This window comes from Lithobates pipiens, unplaced genomic scaffold (assembly GCF_037356315.1).
Source record: "Lithobates pipiens isolate NorthernLeopardFrog02 unplaced genomic scaffold, aLitPip1_a1.2 Scaffold_13, whole genome shotgun sequence".
Taxonomy (NCBI): Eukaryota; Metazoa; Chordata; class Amphibia; order Anura; family Ranidae; genus Lithobates; species Lithobates pipiens.
The window spans coordinates 118,723,227-118,744,493 of record NW_027507718.1 but is presented as its reverse complement, the minus strand read 5'-3'; the positions used below and the strand labels follow the sequence as shown (position 1 = coordinate 118,744,493).

Genomic DNA, 21,267 nt, shown 5'->3' with positions numbered 1-21,267 from the left:
TGACAGTAAAGTGTATGTTACCCCTACATTTCATATTCCTGATATGTGTCTGATGTACCTGTGTTAAAAAGTATTTTGATCTCTTTGCATTGCTTCCATGGTGGGAAATACCTTGTGATCCTGCCAGTCATCCTGCTTTCAAGTTGACCACTTTCGATGGGGAAGAACATTCATCTCAATGTGGTCAGTTTGGATTGGATTCTACTGGCTGTAATCCAATAGTCAGATTTGTGCTGCCATGCACCCTGTACAGCTAACCACTCGAAAAATGTGTGTGCTGCTGTTTCTCTGTCCCCTGCTGATACTCCCCCCTGCACAGATAATCACTATGAAGATCAGTGTACTGCTATTCTCTGCCTACTGCTGACACACTTCCTTTGCAGTCTCCACCCTTCAACCTTAAGTCCCTTATGCAGTCATGTGATCACTTATAAAGGAGGGAAAAGGCATTTACTGTATAATGTGATATATATATATATATATATATATATATATATATATATATATATATATATATATAAATATATAAACATTTTGCCTTGCATTCCATTTTAAAGGTCATGTGATCACTTATAAAAATAGGAAAAAAGGCATGTACCGTATAATGTGATATATATATATATATATATATACAGTGGTGTGAAAAAGTGTTTGCCCCCTTCCTCATTTCCTGTTCCTTTGCATGTTTGTCACACTTAAGTGTTTCGGAACATCAAACCAATTTAAACAATAGTCAAGGACAACACAAGTAAACACAAAATGCAATTTGTAAATAAAGGTGTTTATTATTAAAGGTGAAAAAAAATCCAAACCATCATGGCCCTGTGTGAAAAAGTGATTGCCCCCTAAACCTAATAACTGGTTGGGCCACCCTTAGCAGCAACAACTGCAACCAAGCGTTTGCGATAACGTGCAATGAGGCTTTTACAGCGTCCTGGAGGAATTTTGGCCCACTCATCTTTGCAGAATTGTCCTAATTCAGTTACATTAGAGGGTTTTCGAGCATGAACGGCCTTTTTAAGGTCATACCACAACATCTCAATAGGATTCAGGTCAGGACTTTGGCTAGGCCACTCCAAAGTCTTCATTTTGTTTTTCTTCAGCCATTCGGTGGTGGACTTGCTGGTGTGTTTAGGATCATTGTCCTGCTGCAGAACCCAAGTTCGTTTCAGCTTGAGTACACGAACAGATGGTCGGACATTCTCCTTCAGGATCTCTTGGTAGACAGCAGAATTCATAGTTCCTTTTATCACGGCAAGTCTTCCAGGTCCTGAAGCAGCAAAACAGCCCCAGACCATCACACTACCACCACCATATTTTACTGTTGGTATAATGTTCTTTTTATGAAATGCAGTGTTCCTTCTACGCCAGATATACTTGGACACACACCTTCCAAAGAGTTCCACTTTTGTCTCATCGGTCCACAGAATGTTGTCCCAAAAGTCTTGGGGATCATCAAGATGTGTTGTGGAGAAATTGAGACGAGCTTTGATGTTCTTTTTGCTCAGCAGTGGTTTTCTCCTTGGAACTCTGCCATGCAGGCCATTTTTGCCCAGTCTTTTCCTGATGGTGGAGGCATGAACGCTGACCTTAACTGAGGCAAGTGAGGCCTGCAGTTCCTTGGACGTTGTTGTGTCTTTTGTGACCTATTGGATGAGTTGTCGCTGCGCTCTTGGGGTAATTTTAGGAGGCCGGCCACTCCTGGGAAGGTTCACCACTGTTCCATGTCTTCGCCATTTGTGGATAATGGCTCTCACTGTGGTTCGCTGGATTCCCAAAGCTTTGGAAATGGCTTTATAACCCTTTCAAGACTGATAAATCTCAATTACTTTCTTTCTCAATTGTTCCTGAATTTCTTTGGGTCTCGGCATGATGTGTAGCTTTTAAGGATCTTCTGGTGGACCTTACTGTGTCAAGCAGCTCCTATTTAAAGCGGAGGTCCACCCTAAAATGGACCTTCCGCTCATCGGAATCCTCCCCCCTCCGGCGCCACAATTGGCACCTTTCAGGGGGGAGGGGGGTGCAGTTACCTGGATAATCCAGGTAACTGCATCCACTTCCGGGATAGCTCTCTGTGGAAAGGGGCGTAGATTACGCCCCTTTGCGCAAGTGCCCGCCCCCTTCCGCAAGTGCCCCGCTGCCTGCTGGGAAACACACAGATCCCAGAGGCAGCGGGGACCGTCCTTATTGCGCAGCGCTACTCGCGCATGCGCAGTAGGGAACCGGGACATGAAGCCGAAAGGCTCCATTTCCTGATTCCCATACCCAAGATGGCGGCGGCAGCACCCGAGTACCGATCTAGAGATCGGCTTCGGGTGCCGACATCGCGGGCGCGCTGGACAGGTAAGTGTCACTATTTTAAAAGTCAGCAGCTGCAGTATTTGTAGCTGCTGGCTTTAAAAAAAAAAAAAAAAAACGCCTTGATTGTGAACAGGTGTGGCAATAACCAGGCCTGGGTGTGGCTATAGAAATTGAACTCAGGTGTGGACAACCACAGTTCACAATCAAGGCATCACTTAAAGCGGGAGTCCGCCGGGACTCCGCGTTTTTTTTTTTTTTAAAGCCAGCAGCTACAAATACTGCAGCTGCTGATTTTTAAAATAGTGACACTTACCTGTCCAGCGCGCCCGCGATGTCGGCACCCGAAGCCGATCTCTAGATCGGTACTCGGGTGCTGCCGCTGCCATCTTGGGTATGGGAATCAGGAAATGGAGCCTTTCGGCTTCATTTCCCGGTTCCCTACTGCGCATGCGCGAGTAGCGCTGCGCAATAAGGACGGTCCCCGCTGCCTCTGGGATCTGTGTGTTTCCCAGCAGGCAGCGGGGCACTTGCAGAAGGGGACGGGCACTTGCGCAAAGGGGCGTAATATACGCCCCTTTCCGCAGAGAGCTATCCCGGAAGTGGATGCAGTTACCTGGATTATCCAGGTAACTGCACCCCCCTCCCCCCTGAAAGGTGCCAATTGTGGCGCCGGAGGGGGGGAGGATTCCGATGAGCGGAAGGTCCATTTTAGGGTGGACCTCCGCTTTAAATAGGAGCTGCTTGACACAGTAAGGTCCACCAGAAGATCCTTAAAAGCTACACATCATGCCGAGACCCAAAGAAATTCAGGAACAATTGAGAAAGAAAGTAATTGAGATCTATCAGTCTGGAAAGGGTTATAAAGCCATTTCCAAAGCTTTGGGAATCCAGCGAACCACAGTGAGAGCCATTATCCACAAATGGCGAAGACATGGAACAGTGGTGAACCTTCCCAGGAGTGGCCGGCCTCCCAAAATTACCCCAAGAGCGCAGTGACGACTCATCCAAGAGGTCACAAAAGACCCCACAACAACGTCCAAGGAACTGCAGGCCTCACTTGCCTCAGTTAAGGTCAGCGTTCATGCCTCCACCATCAGGAAAAGACTGGGCAAAAATGGCCTGCATGGCAGAGTTCCAAGGAGAAAACCACTGCTGAGCAAAAAGAACATCAAAGCTCGTCTCAATTTCTCCACAACACATCTTGATGATCCCCAAGACTTTTGGGACAACATTCTGTGGACCGATGAGACAAAAGTGGAACTCTTTGGAAGGTGTGTGTCCAAGTATATCTGGCGTAGAAGGAACACTGCATTTCATAAAAAGAACATTATACCAACAGTAAAATATGGTGGTGGTAGTGTGATGGTCTGGGGCTGTTTTGCTGCTTCAGGACCTGGAAGACTTGCCGTGATAAAAGGAACTATGAATTCTGCTGTCTACCAAGAGATCCTGAAGGAGAATGTCCGACCATCTGTTCGTGTACTCAAGCTGAAACGAACTTGGGTTCTGCAGCAGGACAATGATCCTAAACACACCAGCAAATCCACCACCGAATGGCTGAAGAAAAACAAAATGAAGACTTTGGAGTGGCCTAGCCAAAGTCCTGACCTGAATCCTATTGAGATGTTGTGGTATGACCTTAAAAAGGCCGTTCATGCTCGAAAACCCTCTAATGTAACTGAATTAGGACAATTCTGCAAAGATGAGTGGGCCAAAATTCTTCCAGGACGCTGTAAAAGCCTCATTGCACGTTATCGCAAACGCTTGGTTGCAGATGTTGCTGCTAAGGGTGGCCCAACCAGTTATTAGGTTTAGGGGGCAATCACTTTTTCACACAGGGCCATGATGGTTTGGATTTTTTTTCACCTTTAATAATAAACACCTTCATTTACAAATTGCATTTTGTGTTTACTTGTGTTGTCCTTGACTATTGTTTAAATTGGTTTGATGTTCCGAAACACTTAAGTGGGACAAACATGCAAAGGAACAGGAAATGAGGAAGGGGGCAAACACTTTTTCACACCACTGTGTATGTATATATATATATATATATATATATATATATATATATATATATATATATATATATATATATATTTTATATATATATATATATATATATATATATATATATATACTGTGTATAAAAATGTTGCCTTGCATTCTATTTTAAACTGGAATAGGTTCACATGTAATTTAACTGGGAGCGAAACCCAAAGTGACTTATTCTGTAAATGATTCGAGAGGCACCAGCTTATCATTGTCAGCCTGCAACAAAAAGTAAGAGTTCAAATATTAATACAAAATGTAGATCCCAAGTTTATTAGTTGATTAATTTAGTATATTTTGTGGACAGGAAGCTTTATGTCAATTAACCCATAATAACCAATCAAAATTTCAATGTGCTGAAATCAGAGCAGGTGGTCAAAATGGAACCTCATTGTTTGCTATGGTACTGTACTTAAAGTGGAGGGCCACCCTGAAAAAAAAAAATACATAAAAATTTAGAAAAAAATCTGAAAAAAAAATGTAAACATTTTTTTTTTTACCTTACCAGAAATGCCTGTTGCTAGGCACATCTTCCTAATCTGTCTCTTCCTCCTCTGCGGAGATTTCTGTCTTCTCTCCTCCGTGCGGCGTCTTCTGGGTAATGGGTCGCACTGTGTTCTGGGAACTGTGTGTCCCAGAACACAGCGCACCCCAGTCACAAAGTGCTGCGTGACTCGCGCATGCGCAGTAGGAAACGGGCAGTGAAGCCGCAAGGCTCCACTGCCTGTTTCCCTTAGCCAAAATGGTGGCGCCAGGACCCAAGAGCCGAGGGACGGGTCAACCTTGGGCGACCGACATCGCGGGCTCCCTGGACAGGTAAGTGTGCTTATTAAAAGTCAGCAGCTACAGTGTTTGCAGCTGCTGACTTTTAATTTTTTTTTTTTTTAAACCAGCCCTCCTCTTTAAAGTGGAAAATAACTCCAGAAGCTCTGCTAAAAAAAGGGCAGACAGAGGGCAAAGGATTAGTCAGCAGTATTGCATTTGATCTCCTTACAGCTGATCTTATCCCCATTACTGCCTTGTTCTGTAATATGTTTATATGTGGATGTGGTCATTTTGGTTGGGGCAGGGCTGTGCTTCCTCATGTCAGAGCCTCCAACAAGAGGCAACCGTGATTAGCATAGTGGTGTCATTTTCAGATCCTACTCCAAGTCTGAGACCAGCATTTGGGGCAACAATACCTTAGACTGCACACTGTAGATATACAACTATGAGACTATAGGCTACAGTAGTGCTTAGGCACCCTCACATACCAGGAAGTACACTGCTATTGTTTAGAAAATTTTCAGAAGAAGGCATATTTTTAGGGTATTGTTTAGCCACAATGTACATTTCTAGATATCTCCTATGACATAGCAGAGCTTCACTTTCTGAATTCAGGTCCACTTTAAGAATTATTTATTTAATACAGGTCTTTATGCCCTTAGCTTGCACAGAAATGATAGGAAAATTTTTGTGATAAGCATTACAGTATAAGTTTGATTTTGGGCATGGCTGCACATTTCAGCTGATTTCCCAGGTATGATAAATACTGGTAATGGAAATCCGGTCTTATAAGCACTTTATTACAAACAATTCTTCATTCTTACGAGGCTGGATATTTTCCAGCAGTAAAAGTCACATAGCATGAAACTGTTACAGGGGCTAAAGAAGGTTACATGGTGAGGGACAAATGAATAAAGAATGCTGAGAAATATTGATTAATTCAAATCGATATGTTTGTCCTGGCTAATCCTTTCCAATGAATATTTGATGGAAGTCTTAATCAGATAAATAATTATGACCTTATAGAACAATATAACAGCATATGGAGCAGAAAAAATGGATTATCCTAGGTATGCCATAACTGCATCTCTGGAATGTCTTTTGTTCCCATGAAAAGCTTGAGGCAAGGGTGCTAGAATAAAGCTGTAAATTAATGAAAGTACAGCAAACAGCCATAGGGAAGACTTCACACTTGGGATTAAGATATCTGTCTTTAAAGCGAGTTGTCTTCCAAATATTTTCTTGCATAAAGCTAATAGTGTGTCCAACATGCTGTTTCAAGACCTGACTCGCTGATGATCACAATATGCACAAAGTTGTCAATTATTCAAACAATATAGACATTCAGGTGAAAAGTTATACTTTTGTAAATGGATAACATTTTTGTTATAAAAATATAAATAGCTTAAGCTCAGTTTGAATATTGCTCATTATTCACTAATCTATCTGGATTTCAAAAGGCATGAATTTGGGAGGAAATCCAAAAATATGATATCTGTCAAAATAATCATTAGTGACAACAGTTTATCAAAAAAGTACAGAAATCATTGAGCAAAAGTATATTCAGACAAATCACAGAAATATTTGGACATAATTGAAATTTGCCTTGTGGTTTAACTCCCTCTCATCTTTGGCTTTCACAAGACACGAATACATTATTATTATACAGGATTCATATAGCACCAACAGTTTGTGCGTCACTTTCCAATATAAAGGGAGACAGTACCAGTGGCGTATCATCCATGTGTGCAGGGTGTTCACTGAACATGGGACCCTGAGGGGGGGGGGCGTTGTGACCTACACTGCACACATGGATGATTGTTCCTTGATCGTGACAATGATCGGTGCATCGGGGGGACAATTGTGGGTACTTATCTCCCAGTATGGATTTTAAGACAGCCGCTTCTCCTCCTCCCTCCCACAGCTGTCAACTAAAATGCCACCCCGCAGCTGTCAGCTGAAATGCTCCATCCTTCTAGGTAAGTATCATTTTTTTTTTTAATTGCATTTTTTTAGGAGATCAGTGCTCGCAACTGTCCCTCTGCCACACCGATCATCCCCTTAATGCCCACCGTGTCCTTCTCCTCCAGCCCCCGTGTTCTCCGAACCCCTGTCCTCCTCCTCCGACCACTGTGTCCTCCTCCAGTCCTGTGTTCTCCAGCTTCCTGTCCTCCTCCACTTCCGCCCCCCCCCTCGTTTCCCCACAGCCAGCTCCCTCCTCTCCTCTCCCAGTAGCTGCGGGGGATGTGTCAGGATGGAGAGCGGAGGAAGGAGCTGGTAAATATGTCATTTACTGGCTCCTTCCTTTTCTGAATTGGATGTAGAGAGTGATTGCTACCGAACGCTCTTTATGTCCTGTAATAACTGAGCAGAGTAACCTGTGTTTTACTCTGCTTCAGTTTATGAATGAACAAGAGCAGCTGTGTTCTGTCCATTCATCTTCAATGAGCCATGAGCCTCTTTCTCAGCCTCTTTCTCTGTCTCAAATGGGAGATGTCAGGGGTCTGTTTAGACCCCTGACATGTCACCAAAGCTCCCCAACTGATATAGAAAGAAAATCGCATTAAATATAAAAAAAACTACTAACACCACCCCCCACGCCCTACTGACATTGTCCAAACAAAATTGTAAAAAATAATAGATAATAAAATTATAAAAACAAAAAACTGTCCTACTGTCACTCCCCCAATCATTGTGAAAAAAAATAATACAACAATAAATTGTAAAAAATAAAAAAAATTCTGACACTGTCCATTGTTCGAATGACACCATCCAGTGGCCCCCAAAGAATATAAAAAAATAATAATTAAATTGTAAAAAAAAAATAAAAAAAAATAAAGAACTACTGACTCTTTCCACTGTCTGTCCTACTGATACCATTCTGCACATACTACTCACTGTCGTGCACTAAACACTCCTCACCTGCACATTCTACCCACCCCCATACACTCTGCACTCCTCTCCTGTACATACTACCCACCACCATACACTCCATACTCCCCTTCTGTACATACTACCCACCACCATACACTTTGCACTCCTCTCCTACAGATACTACCCACCTCCATACACTCCGCACTCCTCTGCTACACATACTACCCACCGCCATACAATCCACACCCTCTCCTGCACATACTACCCACCTCCATACACTCCACACCCCTCTTCTGCACATACTACCCACCTACATACACTCCACATATAGCCACTTGTGTGGGTTAATAATGAAACTTCAGCAATGAACTGCAAGTATCTATGGTTTTCAGAGACTTCAGAGGTATATACAGTATATACAGTAGGTTTTGCCCTCAGAGCGATTGACCAATTTGGCTTTTATCAGCATTGAAAAATAATTCCTCACAGTTGATGTGAAAAATGAAGTGGATCAAATGTTTTCTGACAGGAGATCATCTCATTTGGGGAACAAAACTTAATAAATGTGGCTGATTTTTATTTAATTTGAATAAAGTGTTTATTTCATGGCTTGTTTTTACATATTGCCCTTGCAATCTGCATGCAGATGTCAATGTATTGTTTAGAAGCATCAAGCTCTTGGACATAAATTCCTTTCTTTGGCCAGAATAAGTGATTATTCTAGCCAAAGAAATTAATTTATGTACAAGAGCTTGACGCTTCTAAATTAGCCTAAACATGCCTAACACGTGAAATTAATTAATGCTCAAGTGCTAAACATGCCTAACATTAGTGCCCTTTTAGAAGCATCTAGCGCTTGCTTGCAAACTCCTCCAAAAGCTCATGTGTGTATGGACACGTAGGCTAACATGCAGGGTCATTTAGAGGCAGGTAAAACGTCAGACGCCCTTAGGAGCAGCTGAATAAATGTCCAGTGTGCATGAGGCTTAAGTCTGATGACCAGCATTATTGAACTCCATCTTCTGAACACAGGTCATCCTGGACTCAAAGGGATTTTTTTTTCATTTTTTTTTAAACAGCAAACATGTCATACTTACCTTCTTACCTGTGCCCATAGCAAACCATTTGCTATGGGTGTACTCGTGTGCACATAAGACACAGAGAGCGCTGCTCAGGCCTGCCCCCCCCCCCCCCTTCACTCCCTCCTCACTGGCTAATGACTCCTGCTGCTGCATCTCAGCCAATGAGGAGGGAGAGATCCGGGAGAGCCTTGGCACTCATGCACATTGCTGGATTGAGATCGGGCTCAGGTAAGTATTGGGGGGGGGGGGGGGCTGATGGGTGAGCTGCACACTGAAGGTTTTTTACCTTTATCCATGGAATTCACAAAGGTATAAAACCCTCAGCCTTTACAACCACTTCAGCCTGACACTTAACTGGACCCTTGACTGGACAGTGAAAGAAGACCCAGCAGAAGTGATGAGCTCATCTCTCCATCACTCTTCCTCCAACTTTTAGCACTCTGTTTTTAGCACATTAAAGTGGATGTAAACCCAAATGTTTTTATTTAAAAAAAAATTTTTATGTCATAATGTAGAGTTTAAGATTTCCTATCATTTGAGCCCAGTCTTGCCACAAAGAGTTAATCCAGCTCTGAACAATCCTCTTTTATTGTTCAGTGAGATAAATCTTGGCAAACAGAGAGAAACTTTGTCAAATCCTCCCCCTTGCTGTGAGTCACATGTGATTTACATATCTCATGCACTAGCCTAAGAGACATGCATTATTTTTTAATTCCCTCCCACTCCTTTCTTCTGCTGCTCTGCAAGGATTGGCTGTTCCACACCTCAGCATGATTTGGCATGCTGAAGTCATGTGAGGACTTTTTCTGGGTTTTGACTGGATGTTAGTGATCATAGCAGAAGTTCAGTGTAAGAAATACACAGGAGAAAATGCATGTTTATAAGGGGAGTGGAGAGGTGGGTGGGAAGTCTACTGACATCATAACACCAACCCACTGAGTCCTGGAAAACAGACCCACCAACAAAATCAGCAGTTTTTCTGGTCTCATAGCAGACAGAGGGGAGACATTTGACAGATAAATATACATGCAGGAGGCATGTATATTCTTCTAGATAACCAATATTGCAGTAGTTTAGAAAGGATGAGAGTGGGTTTACATCCACTTTAACTGATTTGCCCCTTGTGCTGCTTCTTCTTCCTACATGTAATCACTGTTGTGCAGGGAATGTAAGCCCTTGTACACACGGTCGGAGATTCCGACAACCAAATCAGACGGATTTTGTCCGACGGATTTTGTCCGAAACTGTTGTATACACACGGTTGGACGAAGTTGTCTGAAAATCCGACGTGATGACTTTATTTTGTTACGACGGGACTATGTTCAGGCTAGTAGCCAATAGCTTTGATGTAGGAATTTGATCTGAGCATGCGTGGCACTTTGTCCGATCGGAATTCTCTACACATGATCGGAGTATTCCGATCGGAGCATTTTGTCGGAAAATATTTCCGGCAAGTTGGAAAATTTGGTCCGACAGATATTCAGACGGAAACAGTCCGATGCATACCACACACAGTCGGAATATCCGACAAAACGCTCCGATCGGACACATTCCGTCGGGAATCTCCGATCATGTGTACAAGGGCTAAGAGGTTGATATCAGGTACAATTTAGTAAAAAATAATAAAAATGCCATAAATCTAACCCCCATTTTGTAGATGCTAGAACTTTTGCACAAACCAACCAATATACGGTTATTGCAATTTTTTTTTACCAAAAATATGTAGAAGAATACATATCCACCTAAACTGTGGAAAAAAATGTGGGATATTTATTATAGCACCAATGACCTACTAACTGCTAAAATTAATGGCCATTACTCCATACTCTTAGACCTCTCTGCTGCCTTTGACACAGTTGACCACCTGCTCCTCCTCAGCAAATGACACTCCCTTGGCCTCTGTGATTCTGCTTTATCCTGGTTCTCCTCTTACCTATCTCAGCACACTTTCAGTGTCACTTACAACTCCACCTCCTCTACTCCTCTCTCTGTTGGGGTACCCCAAGGCTCTGTCCTTGGACCCCTAATATTCTCGCTCTATACCTCTTCCATGGGCTAGTTGATAACCTCCCATGGCTTCCATTACAATTTCTATGTCACCCAGATCTATCTCTCCACTCCTCAACTCACCCTCTCAATCCCCTCACAGATCTCGAACTTACTGAATGACATCTCAGTAGGGATGTCACACCACTTTCTCAAACTCAATGTTTCTAAAACTGAACTTGTAATATTTCCTCCTTCCTGCCCCCCCCCCCCCCCCCCCCATGACTTTACCATTAAAATCAACAGCACAACCATTGGTCCCTCCACACATGCCAGGGTGCTGGGTGTAATCCTTGACTCTGACCTCTCCTTCAGCCCCCACATCCAATCACTGGTTAAATCCTGCCACCTTAACCTCCACAACATCTCCAGAATTTGACCCTTCCTGACTAATGACACTACAAAGCAACTTATTCACTCCTTGATTATTTCCCGCCTTGACTACTGCAACTCTCTCCTTAATGGCTTAACCTTACGCAGTCTATAATGAATGCTGCTACTAGACTAATACACCACACTAACCGATCTGTGACTGCTGCTCCTTTCTGCTAATCCCTTTACTGTCTTCCCCTACCCCACCGTATAAAATTCTAAATGCTAACCACAACATACAAGGCCACCCACAACATTGCCCCCAGCTACATCAACCTCATCTGCAGATATCGCCCAAATCATCCCCTCCGCTCCTCCCGGGACCTCCTGCTCTCTAGCTCCCTTATTAACTTCTCTCATGCTCGTCTTCAGGACTTCTCCAGAGCTTCACCCATCCTCTGGAATTCCCTGCCCTGGTATATCCGATCAGCCCCTAACCTGTCCATCTTTAGGAGATCCCTGAAAATTCACTTATTTAGGGGAGCCTATCCCACACCCACCTAACAACCCCATCAAATCATTCCCTGCATCTATTACCTTTTGTACCACCATCCCCTCCCTTTAGAATGTAAGCTCTACAAGCAGGGCCTTCCTGTCCCTTCTGCATTGTACTGTAATTGTCCCCCCTCTACATTGTAAAGTTCTGCATAAACTGTTGGCGCTATATAAATTGGGAATAATAATAATAATTATAGCAAAAAGTAAAAGATATTGTGTTTTTTTCAAAATTGTCGCACTTCTTTTGTTTATAGCACAAAAATAAAAACCGCAGAGGTGATCAAATACCACCAAAAGAAAGCTCTCTTTTTGGTAAAAAAAATTCCGTCAATTTTGTTTGGGTATAGTGTCGCACAACCGCGCAATTGTCAGTTAAAGTGACGCAATGCCGTATTGTAAAAAATGGCCTGGTCATTGAGCAGCCAAATCTTCCAGGTATGAAGTAATTAAACTGCTCGATTATGTCTGCCTTACTTCCTGGTCAGAGTTTAGGTCATTACATAGGAAGGAGTTGACCAGCTGAGGGTGGATGATGCAGTGTGTGTGCTAATCAGATCAGCTGGTCAACTCCTTCCTGTGCCATGACCTAAAGTCTGACCAGGGAGTAAGGCAGAAGTAATCAAGCAGTGTGTTTAAACAGCTATGAAGAGTGTGAGTGTATGAGGTAAACCTGTGTAGAATTCATGGAAAGTTGTTTTATTTTTGAAAAAGAAGTACAATAAGTGCTGGTTCACACAGGGGCGGGTTCAAAGTCATGTGACTTTGAAGCCTCCCCACACAGCGCAACCTCAGCGCGGCTTGCAAACAATTTCTTTAATAGAAGTCAATGCAAGCTGCTCCAAAGTCGCCCCAAAGTAGTACAGGAACCTTTCTCTAAGTCAGAGCGATTTGAATCACTCCTATTAGAATGGTTCCATTGTACTGAATGGAGCGTGACTTGTCAGGCTGACAAGTCGTCTGACAGGTCACCCCTGTGTGAACCGGCACTTATGCTATATTGGTACATAGAGGAGCTGGAATTTAGAAATAAAAAAAGGTGAACTTAGCCTTTAAGGAAGCATTAGGCAGCCTTCAACTGGCATTTGACAATCTTTAGAACAACAAATAACATGTTATATGTCTGATGAAGTTCTTCAGGAAACTGAAGAGTGTTTAAAGGGCATCAAGTGCTTGATGTATGTGTGTGCCATTTTTTTATTTATTTTTTTGAGTGGAAGATTAAATCTGCTGCTACTTTCTCTTGAGTACCGCTTAAACTATTCTCATTTACTGTGACAGTCACAATAGTTTTAACAAACAGGAAGTAAGAGAGAATCTGCAACAGGGATACAGACAGATATAAAAGAGGTCAGCGGTTCTAGCATTCCTCTTTTTATTTCTGTACATGATGCTGTTGGAGACTTTTTGTCACTTCCTGTTTTAATAAATACCAACTCTATTGAAAACCAAAAACTAAAAAAGTTTAGGCTGAACACACATTTTAAATGTGCTCTGTTTTAAAACATGTGGAAAGCGTGCTTACTTTCAGCAATGCTGTACAAGGAACAATGATGAATAAGTTACCAACAAAAACTGATCAAATTTTAGTTCAGTGATTTTAGTTTCTAGATGCTGCTGCAATTTCTACATCACCACCATTCTTGCACTCTTTTCATGAATATAGTCGATAGTTAATAGAAAAGTGAGGGTTCAGATTTGCCCACAGTAGAAAAATCCTTAGTATAAATAAATAAAAATTACTGAACTTCCAATTGCAAAATAGTTATTATCTGTACATATTACTGAGCATTTATGGACCAAATAAGTGACTATAAACTGCAGTTTTACATATGGTATATGGGCACTGCAATTTTATAGCTTCAATTTCTCTTTCTCTGTCTTCTATCTATTGTAATTTATTTATCTATGTTCCATGAGGCTCAGTTAATAAATTAAAATAATTATGTAAAATAGGCAGTACTTTACTGAAGTGGAAACTCTCGTGGGGAAAAGTTGAGGCAAGGGCGAAATCAGCATACTGCAGACGTGGTATACTGTAAATCATGCAGGCAGGGTGGGAAGGGGATATATCTCACACGAGCTCCCACCTGGGGATGTGTCTGGAGTCGACACCGGCAGAGATTTTTATCATAATAATATAATGATATAGTCTTTGCAGGGGCCAGTCATTTCCGAACCACAGCTATAAACCGCAGGCAAAGTAACTGCAAAATGTCATACATAACTGTGCAGGAATTGAGATTTGAAAGGCATTCCATAAATATTTATTGCATTGTCAAATAATAAACCAAGTTTTTTGTGGCATGTCGGCATGCTAATCCCATTAGATTCTTTGGTGCACTTCCAAAACGAAGCAGAGCATGGATAAATCTAGATCCTTCTATCTTTATGAATTGACTGCTGAATTAAGAGCAGCTTCTTGCTTGGTTTGATGGCTTCTCTCTCTCTCCGTTCAGCATGATAGGATTCTAATTTATCCTTTTGACATGTTGCCTCTCAACAGCTCTTCAAGCAACAGCCCCCACCTCACAAGGGAATGAGCAGCAAGGTCCAACGTTCATGCCACAGGAAGACCTCAGGCTGATAAAACCAGAACTTCAAAGTCAAGAGCCTGGACAAGCAACACAATTGGAATTTAATAATGCCTTGTCTGCCACTGACAGTGTAATGCCTACTACAAGGCATGGATATGAAATCGAAGGCAGCGATCCAGTAACATCCATAGATTTAAAGGGAATTTCAAAGGAAGTCAATGTGTTATCTTCCAAGCTGCTTAATCCAGCTTTCACTGAAGAAGTGCAACAAGAAACAGTGACTAGTGATCCATCGGAATCAGATTATTTTCACAGTTCAAGGCCGCCAACTATTACGCATGCCTCTATTTGGGATAGGATACAAGATACAATAGGAGCGCACAATACTAAGACGACTACAACTACAGTCAGGAGGAAAATGACCAAAAACGAGGTTTCCAAGGGACAAGAGGAGGACTGGTCATTGAACATGGTGGGCAGAAAATCAAAACTCAGACAGAAAACTTGGAGGGATATTGTAGAGCAAGTGGAGCCAGATTCTTCAGAAGAACCTTCAAATGCTGGCCAAGTACCCAAACAGTATGGACTTGACAAGGAAATAAATTCAGTTCCAGAAGATGGCCAAAATTCATTGCAGTATACATGGCTTTTAAATAAACATAAGGCTCTATCTGCTAATACTGATGAACCTGTTCACACATTTGTTTATGAACACTTTGAAAATCCCACTCCCACAGCAGAACTGGAAAATGGAAGGCGAAGCACAAATATTAATACAGTAAAAAAGCAAACTAGTTTAGTAGAACAAGTCAGTGGTCAAAGCAAGCCAAGTTCTTTGGACAGCCCAGCTAAAAAATATGACCGAGTTGGTGGGCAACATTTTCAGAACAGACTTAGTGAACATGAAACAAGTTTGCCAAGTGATATTTTATGGAAGCCTGATGGATCTGATGACCAGATGCAAAGCAACAATGAACTGTCGACCATAGGAGACTGGGGCAAAGACCAAATACCTCAGATTGAATCTCTATCCAGTTCCAATGCAGTGAAGGAAACAGGGAAAGTGCAATCAAGTAAGAATGCATTCACATACACAAAAAGCCAAACTTTTCATTTCTTACAGTGTACACCAGACTTATAGAAGAAAGATCCTATTTATTAATATAGCTAGGTTCTTTAGTTCACTGAAAATCAATATCAGTTTAGATCTTCAGATGAATGAGTTGTTATAAGAGATAATTGTAGAGATTAATAAGAAAAATGTACTAGTTGGAAAAGTTTACAAAGCAGAAAAAAGTGACACTCGTATGTTAGAATGTATATGTTGCACACAATCACTGGGGTGAACATATAGTTTCCAATTTATATTTTCAAAATTGTTGTTTTCCATAAAGAATGTCGGGGTTCCCCATGCTATGAGAACATTCATTTGTAAAAGTAATTGAATCATATTTTTTTGGTATTTTAGAAATGCTATCATTTTATATATTATAACTGGGCTAGCTTGTTAAGACAGAAAGCAAATTATTGGGTACCTACATCAGAACAGTTACATTTTAAATCTAGGGATTGAGTTTAGGGAATAAAGACAAGTCTTTATCAATTAACATAAAGTCACTTTTGTCAAGAAATGAATAAGAAACTTTTTCAAATGTTCTTGATAAAACATGTTTTTATATTTTCATGGGAAAATGGAAGGTGGAGATAAAAGGGGTTCCTAGACCCACTTGATCAGACAATAGCCTTGTTAGGGTAGTATTTTGTTTTCTTAGAACTCATTTGTTCAATGACATCACTGAACTTATATTTAGGATATTTTTCCACAATACAATTTCAATGACAACATGTATTCAAATCAAATATTTTTAAAATTGTACTTTCCCCAAAACAAAAAAACATATAACACATCAAAGGACCCCCATGATTATGTACTCTAGCATGTTGCTCTACTATATTTAACATCCATTGAAATAATTTTTCTCTTTTCTCTCTGTACTAAATTTTATTATACAGTCCTTTAAAAAAAAATACTCTCTACTGCAAGGGATTATTTCACTGCTTCATTTTATTACACTGTCCAATGAAGTATTAAACCCAAAACCAAAAACGAAATATATTTCCGCTTACCGGTTCTTAGATGTGGTTGCTGCATACGTTTTAATTTTTAATTTTTTTTTCCATTTACTTTCACTTGTTGATCTGGCCAATAAGTCTGTTATTTTTTTAACTTCCCTTAACAGACCAAGCTGCCCAGAAAAGTAGCAGTTAGAGGGTTGGGAAAAACCAGTTGCTTTTAAAATGTTCTTAGTTACATTTGCAATACAAAAATATTATACATCTCACACTTAATATTTTTACACACGGATATGACACAAAGTGGGAGGGGGAGAGAGACAGGGGTATATTTTCAAATAACCTTTTACACCTTACCCAACTCAGCACTCACTACTTATTGGCCCTATTTTACTTCAACTCCCTTCTTTCCTTTTTTTCCTATTCCACACTTATCTTTCTTGTACTTCTATAGTTTAGTATGCTTTATTTTAGGGCTGCAACTAACGATTATTTTCATAATCGATTAGTTGGCCGATTATTGTTCCAATTAATCGATTAATTGGTTAATAACCGTAAAAAAAGGTGTGGTGTATAATTTAGTTAATATGTAAAGTTTAAAAAAAAGGTAATTTATTCTTAAATATCTCTATATGCAGTGGTAAATATAAATAACCAACTATATGGTTAAATATATCTAATCCACTCTGAGAATAACAGACAGAGGAGATATACTGTATATATTAGAGGGGATATATACTGTAAATACTATTAGAAGAGATATACTGTATATACTATTAAAGGCTATATACACTATTAGAGGAGAGATATACTATATATAATATTAGAGGGGATATATACTGTATGTACTATTAGAGGGGATATATACTGCATATGCTATTAGAGGAGATATATACTGCATATGCTAATAGAGGAGAGAAATACTGTATATACCATTAGAGGAGAGAAATACTGTATATACTATTAGAGGAGAGATATACTATTAAATGGTCAATCTGGTAAATATCATCAGACTCATTAACTTTAACCCCATTTTGTTACTGGGCGATTAATCGATTATGAAAATAGTAATCAATTAATTTAATAATCGATTCGTTGTCGATTAAACGATTAGTTGCTTCAGCCCTTCTTTATTTATGTATTGATCTCATCCACCATGCTATCCCTTCCTACTCCCCCTCTCCCCCTTCCCACCTTAATGCCCCATACACACGGTCGGACATTCCTACCACAAAATCTGTCGTATTTTTTTAGACGGATTTTGGCCGAAACTTGTCTTGCATACACACAGTCGCACAAAGTTGTCAGAAAATCCGATCGTTCAGAACGAGGTGACATACAAAACGTACGGCGGGACTACGTAGATGCCAGTAGCCAATAGCTTTCGTCTCCAAATTTTTTCTGAGCATGCATGGCACTTTGTGCATCGGAATTCTCTACACACGATCGGAAAAAGTCCAATCGGATTTTGTTGTCAGAAAATTTTACATCCAGCTCTCAAACTTTTTCCGTCGGAAATTCCGACAGAAAAAGTCCGATAGAACCCACACACGATCGGATTACAATTTAGATGTCCCTTCCTCACCTCACCTCATAATTTTTCTATGCCAATTACAAATTATTTCAAATATACATTTTTCTATTGTGCGGGTATTTAAAGGTCAGCTCTTATTCCGTTATGTAAAACCTTTATCCCAAAGGAAAAAAACCTGTTATGCCGCGTACACATGATGAGAATTCTCGTCGGAAAAAGCTCTGATGGTTTTCCCATCAGAATTCCGCTCAAACTGTCTTACATACACACGGTCACACCAAATTCCGGCCGCCAAGAACGCAGTGACGTACAACACGTACGACGGGACTAGAAAAAGGAAGTTCAATAGCTAGTAGCTAATAGCTTCCATCTCATAGTTTAATCTGAACATGCGTGAGTTTTTGCCCGTCAGAGTTGCATACATATGATCAGAATTTCCGACCAAATTTTTGCTGGCGGGAATTCGGCCAGCTAAATTCCGATGGAGCATACACACAGTTGCATTTTCCGATGAAAAGCTCTCATTGGTCTTTTGCTGGCCGAAATTCTGATCGTGTGTACGTGGCATTACTGTAAGTGATTAAAAATTATAAGCTGAAGTTTATCTTTAATTATTTAGTCCACCAAAATCTGATAGTATGTCTAACATTACCCCTCATCACAATGACAGTGCTGCTGTGCAAAGGTGTCTCTGTGCTATGATGTGTGTGTATGTCCTTACGTCAATAGTACATCGTATACCTCTGGTATGTTGTGGTCGTTGAGGTGCCCATCTAATAGTTTTTTGAAACTATCGATGCTCCCTGCTGATACCATTGCTTGTGGAAGAGAATTCCACATCCTTACTGCTCTGACATTAAAGATCCCTCTACGCAGTTTAAGGTTAAACTTCTTCTCTTCCAACTTTAGTGAATAGCCACGTCTTTTTAAATTCCCTTTCATTAAATAGTTTTTTCCCTATGTTAGGCTCGTCAGTACAGTATTTGTACATTGATATCATATCCCCTCTCAAGCGTCTCCTCTCCGGAAAGAATACGTTCAATGCTTGTAGTCTTTCCCCATAGCTGAGGTCCTCCAGTCCCAGAATTAGCTTTGTTACCCTTCTCTGGACTCTTTCCAGTTCCAACACATCCTTCCTAAGGACTGGTGCCCAGAATTGGATGGTATACTCAAGATGTGGCCGGACCAGAGCCTTGTAGAGTAGGAGAATGATTGTTTTATCTCTGGAGTGAATACCCTTTTGAATGCATGCCAATATTCTATTGGCTTTGCTTGTAGCAGCTTGGCATTGCATGCCATTGCTGAGCCTGTCATCTACTAGGACCCCCAGATCCTTTTCCATCCTGGATTCCCCCAGAGGTTCTCCCCCTAGTGGAGACACCCTAAGACAAGAAAAAGAAAAGAAATTCAGCCACCACATTTAAGTATTGGTAAGTTGCAAAATATTACATTACATATTTGTTTTTGGGTTTAATACCTTTTTAAAGTAAACTTGTATTAAGAGCAAAATGGGATCTACCATACCAGAACGTTTTCGTAAATTGCTAGTTGCCTAGCTGTTACAATGATCTAATAGCTATATTGCTTTCTGAGTCACTGATCTAGAATAAGTATTACACATGTGTGTATGAATTTCCGTAAATTTGTACATTCGGGAGAATCAGAAATACAAATTGCTATGCTTCCAAATTTTGTACAAATCCGAAAATTAGTTTATGAATTTCGGATCCACTGCTGAGTGAGGGTTATGAAAATGACCTTTTTTAATATGGGAGTGGGAGATTCAGAATCGGACAAAATAAGAATTTTTGTTAATTACGATTATTCGTTATGATGAAGTTAAAAACCCAGGAAATCAGCACAGCACTGGGATGGTGGGAGCCCCTCATAACGAGCACAGCACAGGGATGGTGGGATCCCCTCATAATGATAAATTCATCATAACGAACGTTCATAATTGCTACGAAAAGTTAAGGAACCTAACAAAAATTTGTATTTCGTATGAATCCAATTAACGGCTAATATGAAAAGGAACGGAATTAATTTATTGATGCCGCACATGTCTAAGCCCTTGTACACATTCTGACAACAAAATCCGACGAATTTTGTCCGAAACTGGTATCGCATACACATGATCGGACAAAGTTGTCGGAAAATCCGATCGTTTGTAACGTGATGACGTTATTTAGTTATGACGGGACTACTTTCAGGCTAGTAGCCAATAACTTTGGTCTAGGAATTTGATCTGAGCATGCGTGGCACTTTGTCCGATTGGAATTCTCTACAAATGATCGGACAAAGTCTGATCGGATCATGTTGTCGAAAAAAATTTATATCCAGCTCTCAAACTTTGTTGGTCGGACATTACGACGGAAAAAGTCTGATAAAGCCCACACATGGTCGGATTACCCAACAACACTGTCCGATCGGACATTTTCCGTCGGAATGTCCAACCGTGTGTACAAGGGCTAATAAGTATGCAGGTTAGGAATATCATACATACTTGCTCATTTCTACTGAAAGCTTTGGAGCAAAAGGTTCAGCATGACAGTTGTGCAGTTAGTATTTTCAAAAGGAGAGCTCAGCAATGACAGCCTCCATGTTTGTCTCAATATTTGTTTCTTCAAAAGTATTTCTTTAGTTCCTTCAGTTCTGTATAGTAAAATAAGTATTCCTAATGATCACAAGTACATAGATATGGTATAATTATATCATTGGTCCTGGTTGGGGAGGGCACTGCATAATCAATGTATGATACTGCATTAGGCTGTGCTCTAGCATAACTATACAATCAGACTAGTTGGCAGGGGTCACATAACTAATGGTGAGAGAATCCAGGTGCATGATGGTTTCTTATTCTGGCTACTTTGCTCCATTATTCTAGATCGGGAAGCCAACGTTTTATGATCACAAACCTCAAATTTGATTTCCCAATATCGCCACATACCCCCTTCACTAGACAGGCAAAATTGTGATCATCACTAGGCCCTTTAGAGACCAGTAGGAATTCAAGAGATGTCAAAAGCTTGGTTATACTTTCTATATGTAGGTATCATATATCTAAGAACAGAAAGACTAAAAGTCAATCATAAGATTTAGATAATATTTGCTATATAAAGCGCAAATCACAGATTCTCAA

The 21,267-nt window shown here is 40.7% G+C and overlaps 1 protein-coding gene across 2 annotated transcripts in view; it reads left to right on the top strand.

The window, feature by feature from the left end:
- NCAN (neurocan) overlaps window positions 1-21,267 on the top strand; it is a 375,601-nt gene that overhangs the window by 232,492 nt on the left and 121,842 nt on the right. Inside the window, exon 7 of one of the 2 annotated variants that reach the window (XM_077475452.1) lies at window positions 14,491-15,594. The exons of the other annotated variant lie outside the window; for it this stretch is intronic. Within the exon in view, the coding sequence (XP_077331578.1) occupies window positions 14,491-15,594 (1,104 nt within the window). The remainder of the gene's footprint in view (window positions 1-14,490; window positions 15,595-21,267) is intronic. 2 annotated transcript variants of the gene reach the window in all.